This window comes from Solea solea, chromosome 8 (assembly GCF_958295425.1).
Source record: "Solea solea chromosome 8, fSolSol10.1, whole genome shotgun sequence".
Classification (NCBI taxonomy): domain Eukaryota; kingdom Metazoa; phylum Chordata; class Actinopteri; order Pleuronectiformes; family Soleidae; genus Solea; species Solea solea.
In genome coordinates, this window is record NC_081141.1 from 4,817,977 (window position 1) to 4,837,338 (window position 19,362).

The 19,362-nt window shown below is 47.6% G+C and overlaps 1 protein-coding gene across 9 annotated transcripts in view; it reads left to right on the forward strand.

Moving 5' to 3' along the window:
- fbrsl1 (fibrosin-like 1) overlaps positions 1-19,015 on the forward strand; it is a 280,456-nt gene extending 261,441 nt beyond the window's left edge. For 3 of the 9 annotated variants that reach the window (XM_058637269.1, XM_058637272.1, XM_058637273.1), the window contains 13 exons: positions 3,079-3,523; positions 4,343-4,611; positions 6,233-6,483; positions 9,800-9,850; positions 10,037-10,132; positions 11,877-11,948; positions 12,085-12,114; positions 12,382-12,453; positions 13,151-13,283; positions 13,978-14,061; positions 15,142-15,225; positions 16,039-16,303; positions 16,515-19,015. In XM_058637269.1, the coding sequence (XP_058493252.1) occupies positions 3,079-3,523; positions 4,343-4,611; positions 6,233-6,483; positions 9,800-9,850; positions 10,037-10,132; positions 11,877-11,948; positions 12,085-12,114; positions 12,382-12,453; positions 13,151-13,283; positions 13,978-14,061; positions 15,142-15,225; positions 16,039-16,303; positions 16,515-17,817 (3,155 nt within the window). In that variant the 3' untranslated portion in view covers positions 17,818-19,015. Of the gene's footprint in view, positions 1-3,078; positions 3,524-4,342; positions 4,612-5,903; positions 6,065-6,232; positions 6,484-9,799; positions 9,851-10,036; positions 10,133-11,876; positions 11,949-12,084; positions 12,115-12,381; positions 12,454-13,150; positions 13,284-13,977; positions 14,062-15,141; positions 15,226-16,038; positions 16,304-16,514 lie in introns of all 9 variants that reach the window. The other 6 variants (XM_058637270.1, XM_058637271.1, XM_058637276.1 and 3 more) reach the window with 6 other exon arrangements.
- The last annotated feature ends 347 nt before the right edge of the window (positions 19,016-19,362 follow it).

Here is a 19,362-nt window from a genome sequence, read left to right on the forward strand (position 1 = left end):
CTGTCCTTCTGGACCTCTGCATTTGACTTGGCACGTGTTGGCAGGCCATGTTTTACAAGGAAATCCCGATGACAACAACCAGGCATTTCATTCTTTTTGAGGTCCCCTGGATGATGACAATTTTCCCATCCTAGTGCAGTCCGTGGCCAAGCCATTCCAGGCTGGTCCAAGTCATTCCAAGCTGGGCCATCTGGCTTCATAAAGGCCACAGAGGACCAGATCTGTGCCAGCTCTCCAGATGTTCCGCAGAGACAAACAGGGTCACAAGTGAAGGATATTGGCGGCAGGAACAGCTGTGTAGTGACACCGTGCTCACCCCAGATTCCCCGCTGGACACATCAGTCATTACCAGTGAATCCCAGCGGCCTGTTGTCCGTCTGCCACATTAGTCCCTCCAACCCCTCCCCCCCCTCTCTTGTCCAAACCCATATCACTGCAAACTCAGGCACGTGTGCACTGGGCAAGGCCTAATTCCCACGAGTACACAGGAGCACAGGAACAACTATAAAAAGATCAATAGTGGGATGAGAAGTCATCTGGTGAGCAGACCTGCCAACGCGCCCCCTAGGGAACGTCCCTGTCCCCCGGTGCGCTAACCCAGCTAACGGGAGCGGTGGGGTGTGGTGGGGGACGGCGCCCCCCCCCCCCCCCCCCCCCCCCCACCACCACCACCACCACCACCGGGCTGCCCTCCAACCTGCTTGACTCACTCGTACCATCTGCTCAGGTTTGTGGGGCAGCGCTTCAGGACAGTAGGTTTTTGTTTCGTAAAGACACCATGGCGTTTGCTTCACACGACTTCCCGTGGCTTTCCCTCAGTGTGTCGTTGCAGGCAAAAGTGTGTTTTCATGTGCTCAGGAAGAGAAGAACGACACAATTCTGAATATGTCACATTGTTGACATCCAGTTGACACATCGTGTGGTGTTTTTGCTACATGTAGCCTGTAGGTATCGGGATATTTCTGTCAACTTGTCATCAGTATGTGTTAGTTTACACCCAACATGGCTGCTGCTGCTGCTGCTGCAACACTAGGTGTAACATGGTAAAGTGGCCAATAATGGTGAATATTATTGTAGGATTTGTGACTTGTTGTATGATGCTGAAGAAGCTGAGGATTAAGGTGCAAAGAGAGCAAAGTTGTTGCTGGAATTGAATACACTTTTGCTGGAGTAAATGAAATCAACTGTTATTGATTCTCTTGCTCTACCGAAATGAAGACGTTACAACTGCAGAATATGTGTCTGTTTGTGAGTCTGTAATGTGCCCAGAATGAAAACTTTGTGTGTTGCCGTTTGCAGAGTGATTTTAATGAGGTATGGGTTGATACCTCCCTGCCTCCATTAGAGCCCATTAGAATCATCATTAAGATAACCCGGCACTCGCTGTGGCCCTGGCTTCCCAGCATTCGTATTAGAAATACCCCTCTCTATCTTCTAGTGGTCGAGGCTCCATTCCATAATACTCGGCTCACATTGTGTCTGGGAGAGCAGGTTGCCACGGCAACATCAGCCGGCGGCGACATTTCGACTGTGGATATTTGCTTCTTCCCTCTCTGTTTGTCTGTCTGTGCCCGTCTCTTTGTCTTTGCCTTCATGCTTCCATCGCTTGCAGGGAAAGAGCCTGACAGTTTAATCCAAATCCCAGACCTCTATAAATCTGGAGGTTTATATACAGAACACCCAGACCCCGGCATTCATTCGAAAATCGTGACACCTCAGCCAGGCCCAGTTCTCTCATAAAATGCAAGAAGCAAGGGAGAGGGAGTTCAACAAATACAAAAATAAAAGCTCTGCCCTGCCTTTTTATTGGTCTTTTTATGGGTGTAAGGATCCTTGAAAGATTAAGCAGTCTGTTAATAGGGACTGGATATTCCATTAGCAGGCTGCATATCGAGTTCTCACTGGCTTGACAGCAGCTCCCAGCTCCTCTGAGTTTTTGTTACCGTTGAAAGTGCCCGTGGAGCTTTTTTTAATTGCAAAGCGAGTAAGCCTTCTGACTGAAGCACTGCTGCATTTTAGCTGTAGATTAAAGCCGCCTGGAGAGCGTCGTCTCCTCTGTTCTTCCGTCTCCATCCACGTCTTTCTCAGATTTTCTCCGACGCAAGTGAGCTCAAGTCTTGTTTTCTCCGTTGCACTTCCATCTCCTCCAAATCAGTGTCTTTGTTGCTCGTTTAGTTTTTTTCTTTTAACTCCAAGATGTCTTTTCTTTTTCATTAAGATCCCGAAGTGCTTTGAGAATTCTTAGTATGTAAAAGGTGTCATTTTCCTGCTACAACAGCATGTAATTATAGTCATTAAACTGCATCAGCGCAAGTATGAAAAGTCATTGTTCACTGGAATGGTGATCATAAAAGCTTCTTATCTGCTGAAAAGCTCCCTGATGAATGGTAAAGACAAAGTGGCCAAGTTCAGAGTGCTCTGCTGCAGTTTCCCCAAATCCCGTGAAAGATCAGGATGGGAGGATAGAAATGTGCAGTGGCAGAGAGGCCAAGATAAGGGCCATGATCTCTCTTCACAGCAGAATTGAAACATAATTATTTCATGCCAGATTGTGTGCTCAGCAAAGCCCTGAATAGAGGCCGACATTTAACTTTAATTAGCTGTGATTTATTCATACTGACTGGATCGCGGGAAGAAATTGGATCATCTGATTATAGTCAAGCATGAAAATGACCTGATTAAACACTTAATGGAACCTGGGGAGACAGAGACAAGAGGAACCTCAGGCTTTGTAACAAAGGCCAGGCAGCTACGTCGTACTCGTCACCGATCAAGCACGTTAACCTGCAGTAACATTCTAACCAGGTTCCAGGTTTAATCTTACAGTCGGTCGGCATATGCTGTTAGAATATTCCTGGTATGTCGATATGGCACTTCAAATAATCAATACAGTATCATACTATGAAAGAGTATTGATATTTTAGAGCTCCTTTCATGGTTAAGAAAGCCTTGGCGAGATGAATCATGTGATGTATTATACCCATGTCCTGTTTCTCCACTCTTGTGCGTCTTCATGCACTCTCTCAATCAGATTTAGTTTTTACATGTCGCTGTGTCTCTCTCTCTCTCTCTCCTCAGGTGTGCCAGCGAATGAGATTCCTGAGTCCAAGACCTGTAGCTCGGCCAAAGTATCAGGGCTCCAGCGGAGTCAGGAGCAAAGCATCAGCGAGGTGCCCTTCGCGCCTCCCGTGCCCAGCCCCACCCCGGCTTCGGCACCCACAGGCTCCCCCGCCCCCGCCGCAGCGGCGGCGCCTCCAGAACCTCCTAGGTTACGCCTCCCGACCCCTCCTCCCCTCAGTGTCAAGAGGGAGCAGCAGCAGCAGCCTCCGCCCCCTATCCCTACCCCTCCCCTGCTGAAGGCACCACCCCATCCCCAGCCCCACCCTCCGCACCCACATCAACACCCACATCAACACCCACACCAGGAGCCACGTGTTGTTCTGCCTCCACAGCACCACGCACGGTCAATTATCAGCCACCAGTTGCATCACCCGCTGCAGTACAGCAGCCTCCACGACATCAGGTAGGTGGTTGCACGGGGGCGTGTTTGGGTTTACAGAGGTTTATAAAACAGAAGGCATTTGTTTATGATTAAAAACACAAACCCACGAAGACACTGCTTTCCAAAGTGTGGAGGTATTACAGTGTGGCTATGAAGCTCCCATTTATCTCATCATATTAAAATATGATTTTGTTATTCACATTTTATGATCATGTGATATATGTCACAATGATTAATCACGGTTATCCATGGAAATATGTGCAAACTTCAATGTTCTGCAGAATTCCCGCAGCCTCAGTCTTCTGAGAGTAACACTAACAATGAGCGAGCTCAAGTTCAGTATCAGGCGAGCGATTATTTTTGTCATCGAGCAGATGATGATATTCCGTTGTAGCCACGACCACTTTCCTTTATTGCGTCCTTGTCAGCCGCAGTCGCAGAGGCGGCAATCAACTGCAGCAATTTCCAAATTAGTATAATGTAGTCCAATGGGACAATTTACTGGGAACAATATTGACTTGCTATTGATTTTTCACAGCACAAACTTGTAATAAGCAGCTGTCAGCTGTTTCACCATATTTCACCGAGCACCACCACAGAACATACGACACTTTACACTGTTTACTTTTGCATCCCAAGGAGCCTAATTGACAAAAATAATAATAACTCTCATGTTGTCAAAGAAAAAGTGTCAAACATCATCATAAACAAACAGAAGCGGACGTTTTTATCGGCGCTTTAATTAAATGTGTCACACTGGGTAAATTAATGAAGTTTGTGTTGATTACCAACATAAATCATCATTCCTTTTCTCTGCTTTGTCTTCTATTAAATCTTCAGCCATCGCAGCAGTCCGGTGGCTCTTCCCAAACAGCACTTGCCCCCGTCCCCTCACCACCATCACCACCACCTCAGTGGACTGCCGTCCTCGGCTCCCGCCTTGCCTCTGTCCATAGCCAACCTCTCTACCTCGCATTATTCCTCCCTGAGGAGCCCGGCCCATCGCCCTCCGGCCATGTTTGCAACCCCAGCCACACTGCCTCCACCACCAACTTTACCTACCAACAGCTTAGTGGTGCCCGGGCACCCAGCCGGCACCCCCTACCCAGGTAAAGCTGCGCTCCCTCACACGCTGGAGCTTCACTTAGCAGCACAGCATGAACTCAAAACTGTTATAGTATTTATTGTATATCGCAGGGGTGTCAAAGTCCAGGGTCCGAGGCCCAGATGAGGTCAAATAACAAATGATTTCCCATTGTCCATGTCCATCTGTCTTGCCTGATTTCCTCCTCCTGTAGTCACATGTCTCTTAGCCAATAATTGGCGGTACCTAATAATTTGTATGCTAAATACAAATCATGGGCTGAGCCCCCTCATATAACCCCCCCCTCTGGTTCCGGCTCTGTGTTTTCAAAGTCTACTAATCAGTGAGTCAGTGGACAAAAGCCTTGAGTTTGACACCTGTGGTATATAGGGATGGTTACTTATTTAATAATGTATATAGTTGTTATGAATGTTTTGACAAAATGAGTTTCCTAAAGTTGAACAAGTAAAAATTGGCTTTTCACAACATACATACTATATGTATACTTCAGGAATATTACTAACTGGAGATATTAGATTAGAGTTTTATATGAAACAGTGTTGTGTGTGTGTGTGTGTGTGTGTGGCTGAGTTCAGTCACGTGTTCATAAATGATTTGCTGCTCTGGTAAGTGCTGCTTTTCTTTTCTTTTCTTTTTTTTTTGCTTCACTTTGATTATTTTCACTATGCCAGTCAGAATATGTTGTTTTATACTTCAAAAGATGCATTTGGCCATTTCACTGATTACACAGGAAAGAAAAGAACAGAATCCCAATTCACTCTATTATTAAAGAAAACACATTTTCCTGAATTAGGCCTTTGTCTTGAAATAAAAACGCATTGCTTTTTATTATTCATTTATATTCCAGATCACAGTCTGTGCCTATGCACAGTGAATAGTAAATGATACATTTACATCTACTTTATCTCAGAGGCAGTGCAGTGGAACATTACACACTGAAACGAGAGGTCAAACAAAAAGCTTCTTACTAAATAGAATCTGCATACTTCCTGAATTTCCTGTCCATTAATGGCAGTCATGCAGTCTGCTTAGTGCTACACATACAAAAATAATAATCAATCATTGTAACATAGAGTGTATTTAAAGGTGATAGGGGGCCGGGGTGCATCTGGAGAACATGTCACTCACTTTCTCCTGGTAACAAAGTCGAAAATTGTAACAAGCTGTTGCACACGACAGTGTCTCCAGTGATGATGAGTGTCTGTAATACTTTCTATTCGAGGGAGAGAGAGAGAGAGAGAGTGTGTGTGTGTGTGTTTTCTGCTGGGATGACTCTTGGTTCTCTCTTGTCTTTAGATACCAGCCTGTTGATATCATTCAACCAACCAATCATGTATTGCCAGCCTCATTCGGGGATTCTGATTGGCACATTGTCACAGGCAACTCTCTTACCACCACCAATGAGTCCCCACGTAGAAAACCCTCACAGCATGAGCTGGAGAAACAGAGAATGCCAGGTGACTATTTCTTTTTTCTTCTACCCTTGTTGTAAGAACTGACTGGGCGCCGTGCCTCTTTTTTTTTTTCTTGTCCCACCCCTCCATCCCCCGCCCCCCCCCTTTTTCTTTTCTTTTCTTTTCTTTTCTTTTGTTTCGTTTGGTTTCCTTCGCTCTCCTTTCTTACAGAGCATGACCTCCTGAGGCAGGAGCTGAACAACCGCTTCCTGGTTCAGAGTTCAGAGCGGGGCCGGGGGCCGTCCGCCGCGCCGCTGGCCCCCGCGTCGCTCCTGAGGGCCGAGTTTCACCAACACCAGCACATGCACCAGCACCAACACACCCACCAGCACACCTTCACGCCCTTCCCCGCCAGTCTGCCCCCGGCCGCCATCCTCGCCCCGCCCACCGCACCCCCCATGGTGCGTACCCAAGCCAGAAATGTGAGGATAAGTAAAAAAAAGGAAAAGAAAAAGCTCACCCACCCAACTGTCACCCCCTCCAGACCTCCTCTTCAATCAGCTCCCCCCGGTTTTTTTTTTTACAAATTCACCAACTATGTCCCGTAGCTGTTCAAACCCCTCCCTTTCAAAAAGACCACCATTTTGATTTTGCTCTGATTTTTTTCGTACTCTCCTGTTGAGAAGCTGGGAGCATCGCACGACACGACCCCTGGCTGCCACCTCCACTCACACACACACACACCTCTACATGATGATGATGATGATGATGATGATGGTCTGCAGCTCTCCGCACACAGAAACCGTACACGCACAGAGACTCTGGTCTCGTCTGCCAGACCAGCAAACCTCACCTGATTCAATTTAAAATGATTCGTCTCCTTCTTCACTTAGATTCCGCCGTTCAGAGTTTGCTGTGTGGATGAAAAACGAAAAAAAAAAAAAAGGGGGGGGGGGGGGCGGGGAATGGCCTGAAGGCAGGCTTTTCAATTGTTTGCAGATGGATGTGTTTTAAACGGTGCTGACTGTTTTTATTTGCCTGTTAACAAAGAGCTACAAAGACGGCATCTGTGTGTGTGTGCGTATGGGCATGCACAGCTCAATAGCAACCATACTTGCCAATTTCCAAAATTCAAAGCCAGTCAAATAACCCTGTTGTAGATGAATGGGGTATGACATCACCGCAGTACTGTTTTGATAATGTTTCTAATTGCTTCCGTGCTTTGACTGCCATTAAGTCTTGTGTAGGGGGGGGGGGGGGTCAAACACTAGCAGCTCTCGGATTAGTTCAGAGAACGGAGAAAAAAAAGAAGGTTATAACTATTCATCCATCATTTCAAACGCACAGCAATCTCTGACAGTCGGTTCAGACACCCCCCCCCCCTTTTGTAGCTTTTTTTTTGGCATTAGTCTAATAGATCCAATCCATCATGTCACAACCTCTGATTGAGAGCCCCGTGGCCCCATTAAGGCCCCATTTCAAGATGACCCCCGTCCTGTACATGTGAAATCAAAGCTTGTGGTATTTATGGAACAGATAAGTGTGCGGAGCGCTCGGACGTGGCGCACGCCGGCCGCTCCGCTTGTTTTCTTACGTGCTAGGAATGACACGCGCTCGTCTCTTCGGAGATGAAAGAGGCAACTTCCACGTCGCTCTAATGCTGCCATTATGTCGCCCATGATGTACATAACCTTCATCCCTTGTGTTGTTGTGAAGGGATTTTTCTTCCGTTTGTGTCTTCTGCTCCCTTTTTTCCCTTTAATTGAAACTGTGTTGTTGTTACTTAACTTGTGCCTTCCCCCCTCTCCCCCCTCTCCCCCCTCTCTCCCTTCATCTCCTCTGTTCCAATGCTGCTCTTCTGCTCTCCAATGCTTAGAAAGGCAGGAGTTATAATGATGTTGTGGTTGTCGTACTGTTTTGTCGTAAAAAGGCAGACCACATATGGCCCAATTGTTCTCTTTCTCCCCCCCTCTCTCCCTCTCTCTCTCTTCTCTTGCTCTCTAGATGCCCCATGTCAGTTCAGCTCTATAACAGCCCTCGGCTAATGGCTGTAATTAATGAAATTATGAAGCCTTTATATTTGTTTATTGTACAACACCCTCAAGCAGCTGACTTGCCAAATGGCAGCACTGAGTGTCTTTGCCACCCCACCCCCTTGCCCCTGCCTCGTCTTTGGACCAGGAATATTCTTAATTGTTATAAGATGAAATATTAAGCCTTAATTAGCCAAAGCTGTTTACAATAAAACCGTGACAGGCACCATAAATAATAAGGGCAAGAGCTTTAGATTTTTCCTTTTTACAAGGCCATAAAGCAGCCAAAATCTCTCTCCCAGTGTCAGACATTAAACAGGCCGCGCCTTCAGAAATGCAGAGGAGCCGTTTAATGAGCTCGAGAGCTGGGTCGCAGTTTCCTCTCAATGGGCCGCCTGTCTTTGATTTGGACCCATTATCGCCCACAAACAGGGCCGTCAACACCGCCACTGCGACGGCTGCCATTCTGTGTGCAGATGTGAAAGGCCCCGGTTCACCAAAGGGGGGCCCCCCTGACCCGAACGCTGCCTCTGCACCAGCAGCTCAGCCAACAATCCGCCCGCTCTCCCTCTCTCTCTCCCTCTCTCTCTCTGCAACCACCCGTGTCGCAGCACACGCGCGCACAGAAACTCTGATTCATACCCACTCATTTTCTGGTTTTATGTAAACCCAAAACATGTGCGGCTGCCAAGGGAGCTTTGTGCAAACACTCGCAAAAAGTACCTGCAAATGGTTTGTGAATTTGCGGAATTGGAGTAAGTTACTGTCACTTGTAATTAGCCCGTTTCAAAATAGAGAGCCAGTGAAAAGACACACAAAGCTCCCATTCATGCAGCGTGCTCCTGCTCTCCCGCTCCCTCCTCTCCTTCTCGGCTTACTGACTAGATTCCCATGTGTTTAGGGATATGACCAGAATTCCCTTTTCCTCAAACAACATGCTTTCGAGACAGCAAATTGTAATTGAGATTTTTCTTCTTGGCCCGAGATCTGCCGCTGAAATTGTTTCTGAACATCGGCGTTGGGCTTTTTTCGAGGGTTACAGTGTATCAGTTCCATGCTCATCTGTCCTTAATTAGCCCCGAACCATTGCAAATGTCATTTACTAGATTCGGTTTCAGTCATAAAAGGCAGAGTACTCATTCAAGAGGTTCCATAGATTATTTCCATGATTTTATACACAGAGAATTGGCCCGTTCTCCTGCCCGAGACTCGTTTGAAGTCTGCTTCTCTAACACCCAAGACAAACCCATATGTCTCCATGTGCTCCCTCCCAACTCTATCATGGAGATTGTTGTTTTAAAAAAAAAAAAAAAAAAAAAACGTTGCAGTCAAAAGCAATCAGATTCACATTTCTACAAATTTTCCAGTGAATAGAAACAACTGGTCTGGTTTTGAAATGGTCTGATTCCCAAAGCTGGGCCTCCACGCCCAACCTCTGTACGCTCAATTGGAAAATCATGCAGGCTGCCTTCATGTTGGCAGTCTGCTAAAGCGACTGTATTGTTAGTAATTTAACTGCCTATCTGACCGTGCAGTTTAAGTAAACCCATGACCAGTGCGAGCCAGCTGCTTTTCTCCAGGGCTTATGACTCTGGATCATAATCCTGCTTATTACCAGTTACAGATGTTGATCACATGATGTGTTTTCAAGATGTCAATATAATGAGATGGTATTATTATTATCATTATTATTTAAAAAAAAAAGAGGAATTTGACAGAGGAGATCATTATGTTTCCTTATTCTTTTCTCTCCCGTCTCTTCCAGTTCGACAAATACAGCCCCAAACTGGACAATCCGTTCATCAGACATTCAAACGTGAGTTCCCTCTTTCATCACACTTTTTTATTTGCACCGGGCAAATCAAATATTTGACATATTTGAATGCTGCCATTCGGGCCGCGGTGGTTTCGTGTGCATTATGCTTGAGTCCTGTACGTTATCTCTGTTTGATTTTGTTTTGTGTCTTTTTGTGTCTCCCGTTCCTCCTCTTTTTCTCCCCAGTACTTCCCCTCCTACCCCCCCACCATGCCAGGCATGCCCCCGCTGCTCCCACACTCAGGACCCTTCAGCTCGCTGCAAGGAGCCTTCCAGCCCAAGGTCAGCCCCCGCGTCCCCACCCTCAACCTCACCGTCACAGACACACAGACAAGAGAGTTTAAGTTGTCCCAGTGCGTAAGAGTTAGCGACATCTACTGGTGGGACTGAAACGGAGGATCCCTCCGCTCAGCCCTCAGGAAGGATGTAAACGCTATTTACGACTTTCTCCACTTGTTCTCCTCCGTCTTACTTTCTTGTTCCCTGGCTCGCTTTTTCTGCTGCCGTCGAGACATGTCAGCGAAAAGTTGGCAGTCTCTGTAGAGCGAGACGTGGGCCAAACGTGCATATAAACGTCTTGTGTTACAGCTACGAAAGAAACAAACAAACCCAAATCCTTTTTATTTTAAGGAGAAACACACGTGTGTTAAATAAACCCTCCTAAATGTTACACACTGGAACTTAAAAATACGAACTAATTGCAAACCAAAAGCAAATGTAAAATCACACGCACTTAGATGAAAGTCTCCTCTTGTTTCTGCTTTAAAAAGAGAGAGTGGAGAGTCTATAAACACAGCGACTAATACTGCATACGTACATACGTAGTATAAAACTAGGCTATGCAAGTCCATAACATACATGTGACTCATGAAGGGACGTCCTTGTCGTGAATGCTCACAGAGGAACTGCTCGCACACTAAACTTGAAGCATATGTTGGATTGGAAATGCTCTCAATGCTGAAAATATGAAACAGGATTCTCCCCCCGCACACACCCCCCCATCATCATCATCCCATTTGAATCTATTATCACACTCCAGACGTGAACCTGTGTGTTGACACAAGCTGTGACGAGCCATGCCAGGGACAAGAAAGCCAAATCTGTTGAGAGAAAGGTGCAGGGCGGAGTGGTCGGGGTGTAAAGGACGGGGATGAGGGTGTTAGCTTGTCTGGCAGATGCCCAGGGGCTGTGACCCAGTGTAAGCCACTAATCAAAGCTGCCCTAAATCCGCTGGCCCGGTTCCCAATGGACTCTGTCATAGAGGGGCCCTTTTGTCGAAAGGCCCCTCCAGATGGCTCAAAGAACCCATCTTATGTGTCTAAAAACCCTGCTAAGTATTCTGGGAGATGAGCTGTCTGGGAGATGTGTGTCTGTTTATGGGGGGGGGGCGGTGGGGGGGGTGAGTGGTCGCCCCGCAGGAGCCTCCTCTCCCTGATTTAGAGACGGATTATAAGGCTGATCTCAGCACTTGTTCTCCAGCAGCTGAGAGAGGAGGTGTGTGACTCTGGCTCGGCGCCTGCAGCGTCGCATCGCTGCCATTTTATCTACAGCATCAGCTTTATAAGTAGCTGTCGCGGAGGATTAGTGTGTGTGTGTGTGTGTGTGTGTGTGTGTGAGAGGATATAGGTTACAGGGACGCTGGCGTCTCTCGCTGCAGATTGAGATTCGGACATTTCTTCCATGTCGAGTGACAGTAGTTAAATATTTAAAACAGTGTTTGAGTGTTTGTCAGCGTGAGGAAGCAAATGTTTACTAGTACGAGTGTGTAGTTTGTTGTTTTTGTCCTTTTTTTTATTTTTGTATTGTATGTTACTGCGTGTTCTGTTGCCAAAAGCATAAATGCACAGGTGAACGAGACAGAAACGAGACAGAAATCCCCATGATTCCACGCTGCCTCCTGACCACAATTTAACCTCTGATTGAGAGACAGAGATTACATACATACGTTACCTCCTGAAACCTTCTGTATTCTGTCAACGATGGATGAACCTGTATCTCTGTGTTTGCTCCTCTCTCTCTCCACCAGCCATCGAATCCCATTGACGTAGCGGCGCGTCCCGGAGCCGTACCTCACACACTCCTACAGAAGGATCCACGGGTAAGCGTGACGCTGAAATCACCCAAAACAAACGTCCCCCTTTTTTTCCAAACATGTGTTTTAAGTCATAACGGTGTGTAGGACTGTGTGGTCGTCATTGTTGGTGATGATAATGATCATGTGTTTGTCCATACAGATAACAGATCCATTCAGGACATCTGTTAGGGTAAGTGGTCGCCTTGTCCATCTTCTGTTCAGCGTGTCATCTCTCTGGCCAGGCCACAAAGTCTGACACTGCGAATTCTCCGATTTAAGAAAAAAAAAGAAAATGGTTGGCTGCATTTACGGCTAGAATTGAGGACTCTATTGGGTTGAAAACTCTGACCAGTTCCCACTTTGTAGTTTGGCCAGAACATATTGATGCCAAAATCCACTTTTAGCTCCCCAATATCAAAGCCAGCAGGCTAACCTCAGTTTCTCTGTAAATTTTTAGAAACCTGGCAAGTGGTGTGCAGTGCATGTCCAGATCGCATGGCAGATCTACCACCACCAGCAGAAAATGAAGGTGCGTGAGATGCAAAATGATGTCTTGCAGGAGTTTTGCTTGTCATGTCAAAAATCGAAACATACAGTACATTAATGTAATGCAATAATGTCCCCAGATAGTCCTGGTTGTGTCATAGTTTGGATCTTTTACCTGTAAACAACAATCTATAATCGTGTTACTGGATCCAGGAAGACTGAGAAGTTATTGACAAAGCCAAAATCTGGACTCTTCTCTTGTGCAAAGGTTTTGTGCTCGGCTCACAAAGGGCAGATCAAAAAAAAACAAAAAAAAGCGTCCCATGTCATTTATCATATCATAGAAATAGTGGCTGAAATAATGTGTTGACCAAAATGCAACATGTGAGCAAAACAAATGCCAGTGTGGAAATACTCCTCTCACTGACAGAGGATGGTGTGGCCTCGCCATGGAGATCCTCCGCTAATGCCACTGGCCCTGTGGTGTCGGCTCTTCTTGGGCTCTGAACGCCCGTTACCAAGGATTTAGTGTTCCCTAATCAGCTTACATACATTTGGATAACACAGTGGGCCAAAATTGGAGACATAGAGCCATTGTTGACAAATCGTCTTCTGACAAATCTGTCACCCAGTGTAGCTGAGGACAAATCCCTCTCACTCTGCTGCTGGAAATGATGCTTTCTTATAGCGACCTAATTTCCTTTGTCTCTCTGTCTCGCTCTCCCTCTACCTGACTACAGCAAATGCAGCTGGATCCTCACAAACTGGACATGAACGGGAAGCTGGACCTGTTCAGCCGACCCCCAGCTCCAGGAGTCTTCCCAGGCATCCCGTACCCTCACGACCTGGCGAGACCCATGTTCTCTTCCACAGGTCAGTGGGGGTCACACGGTGCACATCACGAACCGTTTCTCGAGTGCATTTATGTGTATTTTATTGCCCTGTCGTTGAAATCGTTCCTCCGCCGCTGCAAAGAAATAGCGCCGTTATTTCCCCTCCCCCTCGCGTGTAATGTTCACTTAATTATAGTTGTTTTGTAAGCGAATGTTTTGCCAGTAAATGGAGTCAGACATTCTATGAATATGGATGACTCTCATTCAGGTAATAGACTGATTTGCCCTGCGTTGGAGGGCAACAAGGGAGGAGAAATGGCCTCTGACTGGTAATTATGCAGTGGTGTGTCAGAGACCCTGCTGTAATTGGTTCTCTCATTAACCATTCATGGAGTTTTGGGTGATGGTTACTGTTTTGGGAGAGAGGCGCAGTGTGGAGTTGACCTCAATAAGCAGCTATAGTTGAGTACACACACACACACACACACACACAGGAGTGTGCAGCCGCTGCAATAAAAACCCAAATGTTATTTGTTCATTTGCGTATTGACAACACTCAGCTGTCTCTACACTCCACAGATGTGGTGCTTCTGCAGTATTTACTCCCATTTACATGTTGTGTCATTGATAATCACGCGGGTTAGAATGATGATTGCCGTGGGTGGGAAATAAGTGTGTTTTCTCTCTTTCAAATTGGATCATAATACCAATGTTCTCCTTTCCACTCTTAACAGGCTCTGGCCACCCAGCGCCCTCCCCCTATGGCCATGCCCCTCACCCCAGTGGCTTCCTGCCTCCTAGCCATATGGCAGGTAAGTGTAAGTAAACCCACGTTCAATTTTTTTATACATTTACCTTCTCCTCCTCCTCTACCCTCTCTCCCTCCCTCCCTCTCTCCCTCTCTCTCTTTTGCACTCCTGTCTTAAACACATTACGAGCCACCTGGGTGTCACCTGAAACGTTTTGATCTCGGCTTCATTTGAAGTTTAATGTGGAATCCAGTTGACCAGCGTCGTCACTCGGCGGCTGCAGCAGTCAGACGTTATGATTCTTAAAGGATAAGCTCTTAAAATAGCTCCGATTTGCTCTGAATTTAGTGAAACTGGAGAGAAACTGCACTTAGCGATACGTCACACTCATTTTCTCTTCGCATGCAACGTTGATTTTGTAATCCATAGCTACTGTTTACTACCAGGTTTATTTGTGCATGTAATTATCTTTCACCATTCTGTCACCGAGACAGTGTTTGGGTTGATTTCATGGGATAACACACACACACACACACACACACACACTGCACAGAGGAGGAAGACACGATCTGTGAGGCAAAGGAAATTGTCGTCTTTGCTGCTTTATTAACACCAGAGATGCAAATCCTTAAACCGTAATCTGCAGATACGTGCTGCATTTCCTGGTGGATTAAAATGGGACTGCAAATGATCAGGTGGTAAATGTCGTTCACTGACGTGTCAGAGCAGACGACTGTGTTATTGCTATACGTGCGTGGAGGCGAGAGTCTGCACCAGTGGATCCCATCAGACACTGTTCTCCAATTAAATCATTACAGTCAGTCTAGCCTTGTGTTTTTTACAGCTTCTACTTCCCCTGCTCTACCACAGGCCATTTTCAGCAGAGCTCCAACAACTCAAAACAAATTTCCCCATTAAGCAATTTTGTTCCACTGGCCCCAGCGGAGGCAGAGACTCTCCACTCCAGTTAGTGGCAGTGAATCCAGATGACCTGGCAATCGCAGAATTATCAGGCAGAGAGCTAGAATGGCAGCGCTAAAAAAGAAAGCTCGCTTGTAAGAGAAAAGCCGAGTGGAATGGGCTGGTGTTGGGGTGAGCACTGCAAGCCAGCCCCCCCCCTTTTGCTAATCCCTGTTTGGCATTTTGCAGATCCTTTCAGTCGCTCCAGTTCCTTTGGCGGCCTCGGCAACCTTTCAAGCAGTGCCTTTGGAGGATTAGGCAACCCCTCGCTTGGTAAGCGCTGGCCCCCCCTCTCCTCCTCCACTGCTACCCCCTACAATCTGGCCCCTGTGGCCGGTGACAGAACAGAGTAGGACAGAGTTTAGACCACAGGGAGAGCCAGGAGGGGAGGAAAAAAAAAAAGAAAAAAATGATGAAACTTTGCTCTAGTTTCTGTGGCAGAGCAAACTTAGCCCAGCGAAGCCCAGTAGCGCAGCACAACAGGCCATAGCAGACCTCCTCCCTGCCTCCACTTCATCCACCAGCCTTGTCCCCAACAGCCTGCCTTTAATCTGGCTGCACTTCTGCCAACATGCACTCTCAGGTCTGCTGTTTGGTGGCAATTCATCTATTAATTATTTGATAAGCACCTTCTGCACCACCATGAAGGGCTTTCTCTCTTCCCCCTGCATCCTCCTCTCTATGCCTTTCTCTCTTTCTCTCCGTCCCTCCCTATTCTTGTGTGCCAAATCCTGCTGTGAAAATGGATGTAATTGGAATAGACATGCCGTGGAATGCTAAGGTCTCCCTTGGCTTTTCACAGCCCTCAACTCCTGAGGGCAAGTGAGTATCCCCTGTTCATGTGGTGCAAAAAAAAGGGGAAGGGAGAAACCCTTTAGTCCAAAAACAAATGAGTACTTTTTTTCCATTGGTGGGGGGAGCCATTAACCTCTACCTCTTTCAAACAGCGTCAGTGAGAGAGCCTCCAGAGACAAAGACAAAACCTTTTGTTGTTGAGTCTTTCTCATCATATGTGTCCTGAAGAAGGTTTTGTGCTCGATTAACTTACACTGGCTCCCACGTCTGTCTCCCTTCTTTTGCCTCCAGGGTCCAACAGTATGTTTGGCGCCAAGGAGGGGCCAGGAGGCCTGCCCACATTCGGCAGCCCCCACCACGACACCTGGAACCGACTGCGACGCACCCCGCCGTCTTTCCCCACCCCGCCACAGTGGCCCAAGACCGCAGACACCGAGAGAAGCAGCTCGGCCAACAGCCACGAGAGGGAGCGAGAGAGGGAGCGGGAGAGGGAGCGAGAGAGGGAGCGAGAGAAAAGAGACTCCTCCATCGGGAAGGAGGAGAAGGACAAAGACAGGTGTGTTTGTGGTTTTATTCACAGGAAAACTTAAAAATATTCTCCTCCATGGACACAGTTTATAAATATTACATTCATAATCCATTTTCCAAATAGCATTAGCATGTGAGCGCGAGCAAATGTGTCCAAATACTGCAGGCCTCTGCATGCACACACCAACACGGCAGAGAATTCAAACGCATATGACATTACTGTCATGTTGTCATTTCAGGGATTCTGTGGATCGCAATCGACACTCCAACCGCTCGTCCCCGGCGTCCGCTCCCGTCAGCTACCAGATCAGTAACCTTATCCGCTCAAACAGCCAGAACTCCAGCGATTCGGGTCGGCATCACAGTGGCAGCGTGGACCGAGTTCGCGAGGCGGAGAAGGAGCTGCTGGAGCGCCACCGAGAGGCTTCCGCACTGGCTGATGTGAAGGTGAAGGAGAGTCGCTCCCCCGGCAAGGAGATGCTCGAGAGGAGATCCTCGGAGGATTCCATCAAACAGTCTCAGCGTTCTCCTTCCCCGTACTCCAAGGCAGTGATCAATGAGCAGAGCATGAAGATAGCAGGCGGGCCCCCGCCGACACTCAAGGACAATGAGAAGAAAGAGCCCCCGTCAGTGGACCTGCTCCACAAGGTGAAAAACGACATGAAGATTAAGGAGGAGAGGAAGGAAGAGCAGGAGGTCATGGTGGTGAGCTCGGAGCCCGCGCCCCAGCCTCCAACCCAAGCTCTTCCTGCTCTCATTGGGCAGCCCGGAAACCCGCACCACCACCACCCGCCTCTGTCCCAGCAGCAGCCTCTTCCCTCACCGCGTGGCAATGAAATCCAAGCACAAGGCTTGCACGGTGTCCCCATGGCTCACTCGCTGCCCCTCTCCATGAGTGCCATGCCCCATATGGGCAGTCTCAACGTGTTGGACCGGGCTCGCATGGCTCCCTTCATGGGCGTGAGTCCTCTGGCTGGAAGAGAGCGTTTACCCCACCCGGCCTTCCCGTGGGACCCACTTAAAGAGGCCTACCGCAGCCTGGACCTGCAGCGGCGCATGGACTTCCAGCTCAGGGCCGAGCAGGGACACCGCTTCCCCAGCGCGTACGAACAGGAGCGAGCATACCGCGAGAGGGAGGCACATGACTACTCGCACCACGAGCACCTGCTGGAGGTGCGCAGGGAGCACGAGCGGATGAGACAGCAGGCGGAGGAGCGCGAGCGCATGCACCTGCGGGAGGAGCTGGACAGAGCTCGCCTCCATCAGCTGCACCAGTCCCCCATGGAGGGCCACCTACCCCACATGCCTCCCTTCATGTCCCACCTCGGTGGCATGCCCTACCCCAGACTCAGCCCCTCCACGGGCCACAACGGCCCCATGAACAGAACGCCCCCTACCGCTGCACTCAGTGCGCCCCCGCCCCTTGTGCCAGCTGGCAGTGCCAGGCCAGCGTCACCCAGGAGGACTACCCCCCTCACCTCCACACAGGACCCACGAGACTACTCCCCGTCCCGCAACCCCAAAGAGGTAGAGGCCCGGTAGCTTCTTTTTAAAGAAAGTGCACAAAATCTTATCAGACACACTCACAAACTCCACTGTCCCCTAATTTGAAATCTCCTGGTGAACAAGATGCACTGCTCTTCATCAAAGGAGGGCAAAAACTCCCAAAGGGAAAGGGTATGATTGTAAAGTGAAGGTGTGTACGGCTGATTAAGCACATGCCATGACTTCACTTTTTAGTGGACTGGAGGCTCCAAAATGTCGGGGACGGAAACACAAACGCGCGTGTGTTTATATCCGACTTAAATATTTGATAATTAATATATTAATCCAATATCTCTTTTTTCAGCTCCGTGCGGAGAGAGAGGTCCTGAAATGAGTTTGTACATTTCCTATCCGTGTTCCATGTATAAATATCATTTCTATGAATTTTATGTATTTTGTGCATTAGTCACACATTTTACAATATTTATCCCAGCTGATTGTGAGACATATCCATTATGACCCACTGTAAAGACTGGAGTTTTGCTTTCAGCCGTCAATAACTAAACCTCATGGTACCAGGATATCCTCAACGATGACAATGTACGACGTTACATGGCGACATATGTTCTGTTCATTTGTTTTTGCCTTTGAGATATGCAGATAAAAATATATATTATGGGGTCTCCGTTCAGTCTCTGTAAAGTAATCTGATGTAAATAAATTGTTCATATTCCTCTGCTGCAAAATTACCATGTAAATTTATTAGGCTTTTTAACCATTTCTAGAAAAACAAAATGATATGAAACACGGGGGCGAGAACGTCGCGGTGAAACTGACAAACCGGGCTAAACGGACGGGGAAGTGCGATGGGAGGGTGTTGCAAGGGGGCCGACAAGGATCATCTGCAATCTATGCAAAGCAGCACTCAGCACCCTGATGGAGATCACCTGGAGGCAGCAGACAATACTGGTGACACTTGAGAGAAACCTGGATTAACACGTGTTTATATCTACCAATGAAATAATGACGGATTATTGAAAGACTTCCAAGTCACAAACTGGACCAGCCCCGGACACAAGAGAAGGACGCTTTCAGTGGGCAGCAAAAGGACCTTTTCTGTCGACCTTGTGGTGTTGTGCAGTTGTTTTTCTTAGACTGTTGTATACAAAACAAAGTAGAGTTTTAGGCCTGCAAAAAACGAAAATGAACATTCACGGTTTAAAAATGTACAGAATAAAGTTTGGACCTAATGTCACTCATGTGCCGCCTGTGTTTAATCCCCAATGTGTCCGCGAGCCACGTCCACTGAGTTGAAGGTTGATGTTTGGTTTGCCGATAGTGCTTGTGCCTCACTTTCCAGCATTTAGAGTATTTGCTCATCTGATCATCACGCTATTACTCTGAAATCATAAAGGCTACACACTTGTCTGGCGGTGTAGCCTCAGCCATCGGATCATTTGACCATAATCTGTCATACATGGGCAGCACTGCTCCTCAGAGGGAATCGATGGCGCTGGGCCAAGGCAATACAGGGAGGGACTAATAGGACATTGATTTTGTATGAAAGCAGGTTTTGAGTGTTTGTGTTGCAGGTAACTGGTA